This window comes from Propithecus coquereli, unplaced genomic scaffold, assembly GCF_000956105.1.
Source record: "Propithecus coquereli isolate 6110/MARCELLA unplaced genomic scaffold, Pcoq_1.0 Scaffold785, whole genome shotgun sequence".
Taxonomy (NCBI): domain Eukaryota; kingdom Metazoa; phylum Chordata; class Mammalia; order Primates; family Indriidae; genus Propithecus; species Propithecus coquereli.
Window position 1 is genome coordinate 1221274 of NW_012154007.1, and position 7850 is coordinate 1229123.

The window sequence follows — 7850 nt, forward strand, 5'->3', positions numbered from 1 at the left end:
GACTGCCAAGAGCACCAAGTCTCCCAGATCCACCACCAAACCCAAGAAACAGGGAGCTGAAGAAAGGCAAAAGGAGAAATTTGTTCTGATCTCAAATTCAAGTATCCCAGCGAATGGCTCTGATTGGCCCAGCTTGGGTCAGGTGCCATTCCCTGGACCAATCAAGTCTGGCCACTGACAGAGGACTACTCTTGGTGCCACTTGGTCAGGTGCCCACTCTTGGACCAATAGCTGTGACCTGGGAGATAAGGTCTAGGAAACGGTGGCAGCTCCTGTTTGAACCCAATGTTAGGAAGAGAAAATAATGGCAGTCTACTCTGGGCAGGTGGAATATGGTACCAGAGATGGGTTGTGCGGGGAGGACTTACAGGGAGGGCCCAAGGCCCCAAAGCGGACCACTACCTCTGGCCCCTTGACCATTGAAGAGCTCATTTCCTGTCTGGAGCCACGAGGGTGTCCTGATGGGAACTCTGGCTCAGAATGGAACTGAGTTCATTATTCACCAACAGACCAGCACCTAGACCTCCAGATCCCCTCTCTGAGCTATAACCATGGAGAAACCCCCAATTTCAGTGGCTTCCAACAACAAAGTTTGTGTCCATGGCAGGTCAGCTGGGGGTGCTGCTCCCATGTCCTCCTCCTCCTCTCCACCCCAGTCAACATCTGGAACATCACAGTGATGGTGACAGGGAAAGAGGACTCTGGAGAGTCTTGCACTGCCAGTTAAATGCTCCGGCCTGACAGTAGCACCAGCACCTCTGCCCACACCCCTGGTCAGGACCAATCCCACAGCCCCACCCAACCACAGGAGAGCCAGGAGGAATGGCCCTGCCCTGGTCGGGAGCAGGTGTCCAGCAGCACTTGTGGCGAGCACCCTCAGTGACCGCCCACCCATAGGCCCCCAGGGCAGATCCTTCCTGTCCTCCCCACCCATGCCAAGGAGGACCCATCCAACCTCCCCTGTGAGCCAACTGAGACAGAAGAACTGAGCCTCACCTCCGAATCTAGACAGAAATCTTCCCAGGAAGGTGCAGTGGAAAGGAACACTTAGCTGGAAAGATGGGATGAGCGGGGTCCCACATCTGAATCTGGGCTCCCCTCTAAGAAGCCGTGCCACCTACTGCCAGTTGTCCATCCCCTTCACATCCCTCTCTCGCCCTTGGAATGGCATGTTCATGGACGTAGGTATTCAACGGAAGGTGTTGAATAAGGAGGCACCCAACACACACCAGCCCCCGTCGCTCAGAAGCCCGAGTCGCCATCCTCCAGCTTCCGCCAGGGCCGATCTCGCTGGCAAGGGGCCCAGGGAGGGAGAGGAGAGGATAGGAAAGAATGCAGGCGTTTTGCTGTATCGCACCCATGGTTTGCCCAACTTCATCCCTAAACTTCCTCACATATGTTTTGCTTCAGGCAACAGCAGATAAAACAGAATCTTAATGCCTCTGGCCAAAGACTGTTATTGACTTTATGAGATAAGAATTGCACACAAGGTGGTCTTCCCAATAAGTGATGAGGTTTGAAAGTAGAACGGCCAGTTATATGGAATTTTTACGTAAGAAAGAGAAATCTCATGGGAGACTAGAAAGATGTATCAGTCAGAGACCCAGAGGAAACACTCAAAGGAGAATCTATTCACAGAGGACTGTTGACACGGGGTGGGTGTAGGACATCACAGAGGCTAGTGAAGTACCAGGGGCTTCACAGAAGCCGTGGTGTTGCCACCCAGGGAATGGAGGAGATGAGGGTGTGGGGGACATCCGCTGGCACCCGTCCATGGAAGGAGCTGCCTTGATTTGAGCAGTGACCACCATGCTCCCAGCAGCCCAAGGTGACAGTGCAGGGAGGGAGCTGGGGACCAATGCCCAGACCTGACACGCTGCTCTTTCTGGTCCCGGCAGGTCATCGCAATAACTCCAGAGAGCAGATTTCAGGCCAGTCGGGGAGTGGCTGTCAGGCAGCAGACTTCCCAGTTTTGACTCTATGTGAAGGAAAGTTTCTAAGGATTTGAGCTATTCCCAGACAGAGTGGGCTGTCTTGGGAGGTGGAAGCAGGGTTTGGTGAGACTGGCGGGGTCTCCATAAGGATTGTAGAGAGGGGATTCTTGCCGTGCACGCACAATGGACCAGATCACTTTTGGCTTTTTCCCTCTTCAGTGTTCACCTTGTATCGCCAGCCGGATAACCATTATTCAGTCTGGTGTGTGTCCTTCCAAAACTTTCTGGTAATTTCAACTCTGTTTTTTTGGTCTGTGTGTGTGTGTGTGTGTGTGTGTGTGTGTGTGTGTGTGACTGTTGAGGTGGTATACACAAGCAGCTAAGAGCGCAGACTCTGCAGCCAGACTGCCTGGGTTCGAATCTTGATCAATGCTAGCTTTGTGACCTTACACCTCACACTAGTGCCTCAGTGTCCTCATTTGTAAAATGAGGTATTAATAACTGCCTCATAGGATCATTGTAAGGACAAATGATACACTTGTTAACTACTTAATAGCCCCTGTGACATAGTCAGCACTACACAGTGTTTGCTGGTAACATTAATTACACGCAAAACTATCAGACCAATATAGTGCCATTCGATAAGGCGCTGTGTCAGACATCATCTTGTCTCCATTATTTATTTATTTGTTTGTTTATTTGTTTGTTTGCTTGTTTTGTTTTGAGACAAGGTCTCACTCGTCACCCAGGCTAGAGGGCAGTGGCACCATCACAGCTCACTGAAATCTTGGACTCCTGGGCTCAAGTGATTCTCCTGCCTCAGTCTCCCAAGTAGCTGGGATTTTAGGTATGAGCCACCACACCAAGCTAATTTTTCTATTTTTTGTAGAGATGGGGTCTTGCTCTTTCTCAGGCTGGTCTCGAACTCCTGGCCTCAAGCAATCCTCCTGCCTTGGCCTCCCAGAGTATTATGATTACAGGTGTGAGCCACCATACTTGGCTTGTCTCCATTTTTTAAATCAACACACACACACACACACACACACACACACACACACACGCCCGCGCATGCACACTCTCACGCACATGCACACTCACACAAAACAATAAACAACCTATGCCAACTCCTTCAGCCACAAGGACAAAAGCTCCGTGCAGGTTAACTCACGCAAGTCGACATGCACCCAGGCTGCCAGGTCTCCAGGTCTGCAAATGACAATTCAATTTTTGCCCCCCTAGGACACCCCGTTACTCCATTTAGTTACAACTAAGCCTCCTTCCCCCTTGGGAGGTTGAGGCAGAGCCTGCCAACCTGCGCACACACCCTGCTAATGAAGGGTAAAAGCCGGGCTGGGCCGTTTATTCCCTATGTGCCTACCTATCCAGCCAGCACACACTGTGTACCTGGCCCAGGCTGGTCACTGTGCTGAGGGCTGCGAAGCCACAGATGGCATGCAGTGGCCCTCGCCCAGTGGAGGAGAGGCCCACCCCAGATAGGAGACCAGGTTCCAGCTGCCAGGTCCATGCCCTGGTCTTCCCTAGCTCATGGGCCTCTCTGGACACCCCGTGACTCCTGGGGCTGGGTTTCCTCCCCCTTGGCCTGTTGTCCTGTTCACCCACTTTAGGTCCTGACCCTCAGACGCTCCAACCCAGAACCCTCCACTTCTGCCCTGACCCCCAGGACGAGGCCTGCAGAGCCAGCTGTGCAAGGGGCTACTCGTCAGGGGATACTCATCCAAGTGATGGCAGGAGGTTAGCTGTACTGATCCTCAGTTGCTCCATCTGTGAAATGGGAGTACATCCACACTGCAGTCATCATCACAAAGATAGCTGACCTTCGCAACTGCCCCCACAGAGCCGACAGATGACACACACTCATTCATCCTGCCCTTTAAGGCTGTGTCATTACCCCCATGTCACAGATAAGGAAAGAAAGGCTTTAGGTTGAGCCAGTTTCCCTAGGCTATTCAGCCAGTAAATGGCAAAGCTAGGATTCTGATCCAATCCTGCTGGACTCCAAAGTCTGCACTCTTCCTACTGCATCACACTGCCACTGTGGAATTCCATAAAGTCAGGAAAGAGACAAGAGCAAGCGAAATGATATGAGCAGGTGCGGAAGTACTTTAAAACGTTTTGTTTTCCTTAAACCATGGTGCACAGAGAAAGCTGTCTCTCGTTTAGGGGCAGAGGCCAGGCCTCGCCTGTGGCTGGCCTGCTGGGCATTAGCGCCGCGTCACACTAACTCCATCCTGCGTGTGCAGTAGCTGATTTGAAGTGAGTTTGGCTGCTAGCCATTTTATTTCACTCCTACTTAACGCTTTGCCTTTTTAAAAAAAAAATGCTTCCAGCCCTATTTGTCACAAAGTTTAATGTGTTTCTTATTGATTGATGCTCTCAGTCACGGCGGACTTCCTCTGACATCTGACTGTTGGGTTCCGGAGGTTGACAGCGCTCGCATCCACCACTAGGAATTCTAGTCACAAAGCTGACAATTAATTTGATAAGTAGGCTGAGAAATTAAATGTTCTTCCACTGCAGAGATAACTAGCCGATTTGCATCCGTAGAATTGAGCTGCATGGAGTAGTATATGTGAGATCCTTTTCCATTTCCTCCTAGGCTGTAGATAGCTGGGCCGTGGGCTAGTCTTGCAAGCGAGCTCTCAGGGAGAGCCGTGATGGTTTCATATCTCTGTCTTGCTTCAGGGATTCCCATTTGAGCAATGTGAGCCTTTCTAATTCCTTTGGAGTGTGGAAAAATCACCCCATGCTCTTATTTCCAGGTCAGATTAAGTGGCACAAGATTCAGTGGGGAAGAGCGGGGGTCTTGGAGACAGACAGCTCTGGGTTTGAATCCAGCCTCCCAAAGTCACACGCCTAGTAAGTGGCAGAACCAGGGTTAGAACCAATAGCCTGGCTCTGAGCCCAGGCCCGTAATGCTGTGCCGCACGGCTTCCTTCCAGCAGAGACTTTGCCACAATGAGAGTCCACTGTTTGCTCCCTGTCCTGCTCCCTGACTCCTTCGACAGTGAGCCTGGCACACAGATAAGGCTGGTGGAAAAGAGGAGTGGAAGGCTAGGGGGAGGCAGGGTGGCCCCAGGGGATGGGTGGATAGTGAGCGGATGGATGAGTGAATGGATGGGGCGGTGCACGGATGGATGATGGAGGGGTGGATGGTGAATGGATGAGGTGGATAGGTGGGTGGACGGGCGACTATGTGAATGTGTGGGTGCGTGATGGGTAGGTAGAGAAGAAGTGTTCACATAGTTGGGTGGGGCAGATAGAGAGTGAGGATAGATGGATGAACGCATGGGAATGTATGGACAGACAGATGGGGTAGATGAGTGGCAGATGGATACGTAAGTGGACGGATGGATAGGTAGATAGGAAACAGAGGGGTGGGTGGACATATTTATGAGTGGGTGGATGGTAAATGGATAGTGAGTGGTTGGGTAGGTGGGTACGAGTGCAGATGTAGTGGGAATAACACAGGCTTTGGAAACCCCAGAATTAGATTAGAATCCTAGCATTGCAGGCCTACAGGTAGATGGGCGGATGCCTCTAGAAGGGTATTTCCTTCTTGATTCTGACTCCTGGCTGACACTGAACCTGGTAGCAAGTGGCAAGGACACAGCCCCCACCTCGTTTAGTTCCTGCTCTAGGCTTCCAGTACACATGGTGACAGTGTTCCACGTGTCCCTCCCCCCCGAGAAGGGGAGACCTGAAACAGCTCATTCTACTCCTTAAAATAGCTCTGCCTAAGGATGAGCCGTAGTGGAGGGGCCATCACTCCGGAGAGGACCTGGCCATTATCCCTGTGAGCTTTCCGTCCTCCTGCGCCTTACCCCACTGGTGTCCTTTCATTTCAGATCTTCTCCCTCACTGTGTTTGACAGAAACACGCTAATGTACCATTAGGTAAGTTCGGCCTCAACCCTGTGTCTTTCAGGATGAGGTAGAACTAGTAGTAGTTATTGCTTCCAGCCTGCACTGGATGTTTCACACGCATTCTCTCTGACCCCCCTCACCTCCTGCAAAGTGAATGGTTTCTGCTCCAGTCTAATACAAGGAAACTGAGGCCCAGAAGAAGATAAAGCATGTTGACGACATAACCCAGGGAGGCAGTGTCAAGAGCCAGGGTTTACATTGTGTTCTTCACTGTTCTAAAGCTTCTCTGCCTCTTCAAATGCCTCAGTCCCATTCCCTGCCTGCACCATCCACATGCAACGACAGTGGTGGTATAGCGGATGAACCTGAACTTCAAGATTAGAAACGGAGGGATACTGGTATCTTCCCACATACGGAAGATGACCAAGTGGCAAGCTGCTAGGAAATGCAATGTTCAGAATCATACGCTCTCGACACAGTTTGTAACGGGATGTTTTGTAAGTCTGTATTTAACGGTTTGGACATTTATTTGTGGGATTATTGGGTTAGTGTCTGTCTCCCCTTTAGACAATAAGCCCCTTGAGCACAGGGAACATGACTGTTCTGCTTACAGAGCATCCCCTGCGCCTAGGTGCTGGTACTATAGTGGGCACCCAAAACGTGTGTACTGGGCCCACCACCTCCTCCGACTGTGTGACCGTGGGCAATATAAATATATGATCCCAAGGAAATTGCACAAGGAGCCATGAGGCGGGAATTATTATCTATATTTTGTAGACAGAGAAACTGAGACTCTGTGTGTTAAGTAACTCACTCAAGGGCACTTGAGCCAGGCTTCGACTTCAGGCCTGTCTGGCTCCAGAGCGCAGAAGGTTTGGGCCGAAGGCTCCCCAGTCGCCCTGCCTGGCCAGCGTGTCTCCTCTGCAACCTGCTCCCCACAACTAACTCAGACATGTGCTGTGTTTGTTTGCAGGCTCCGGAGGCAGCAGGGGCAGGGCAGCCAGCTCTCGGACACAGAAGGCCGAGCTGGGGGCCGGGCCCAGGGCAAGCTCCAGGATGGGTACAACAACAACATCTTTGGCCACACCTGCTCCCACGGCTGCAGCAGCTAAGCCCCTACCTGCAGCTGCCCAGAGGGACTGCACACGACTCTGCCCTGCCCGCCCAGAGCCCCTCTCTGTGCCCGATTGTCCCTGCCTCAGCCCTGAAAACATCACACGCAGAAAGAGCCTTGGACTTGGAGCTGGGAGCCTGGGTTCTGGTCCCAGCTCCCTGACTGGTTCAATGTGTGACCTCAGACAAGTCACACCCTCCCTGTGCCTCAGTTTTCTGCATCTGCCAAAGGGGTTAAACATCTCTGCCCCACTTCAAATCACAAGAGGATTGTGAGAATCCAATTAGGTAGCAGACATGCAAAACCTTTGGTATTTATAACATTATTTGTACATGCAGAATACAACCTTAGTATTTGAAGTGCACTCCCATCCTCCAAAGCAGTTAGACCATCACGATTCTGCAGTTTGGGTCATCCTTGATTGTTAGAGGGTACTTTTGGAAAATGCAGCCCCAAAGGTGAAATAAAGGTCTGATATGTTTGCCCCGCCTGTGAAAATACCACTCCCAAATCCTGGAGCAAAACCTGAAGTGTCTCCATTTGCATTCTCTGCTAGACTACAGTCTTTCTGGGCTTCTAAGACGGTGCAGTGTGCACCAGCCTGGCCCCTCAGGGCTCAGTGCTGTGGGCTCACTCCTTCCCTTGTTCCCAGAAGACTGTCCCCACCCACACCCAGCCCCAGTGCTGGGATGGCATGCAGGTGCCCATTCAGATTGGACACTGATCATCTGTCACTCCTACAGAGTGTCATCAGTGCTCCCCCGAAAGCCCCGCGCTGCAGCAGAGCGCTCCGTGTCTATCAGCCTGCCAGGCTTTCCCTCCTGGGAAGGGTGTGTAAAATAAGCTCATTAGTATCGCCTTACAGAGGGTGCCCAACCAGCATTGACGGGGTGTCTCCCTATTTATAACTTAGGAAGC

The 7850-nt window shown here is 51.6% G+C and overlaps 1 protein-coding gene across 1 annotated transcript in view; it reads left to right on the forward strand.

Annotated features, from left to right (window-relative positions):
• STK32B (serine/threonine kinase 32B) overlaps positions 1-7264 on the forward strand; it is a 401427-nt gene extending 394163 nt beyond the window's left edge. Inside the window, exon 13 of the mRNA XM_012662846.1 lies at positions 6792-7264. Coding sequence (XP_012518300.1) covers positions 6792-6930 — 139 coding nt within the window. The 3' untranslated portion in view covers positions 6931-7264. The remainder of the gene's footprint in view (positions 1-6791) is intronic.
• Positions 7265-7850: the final 586 nt, after the last annotated feature.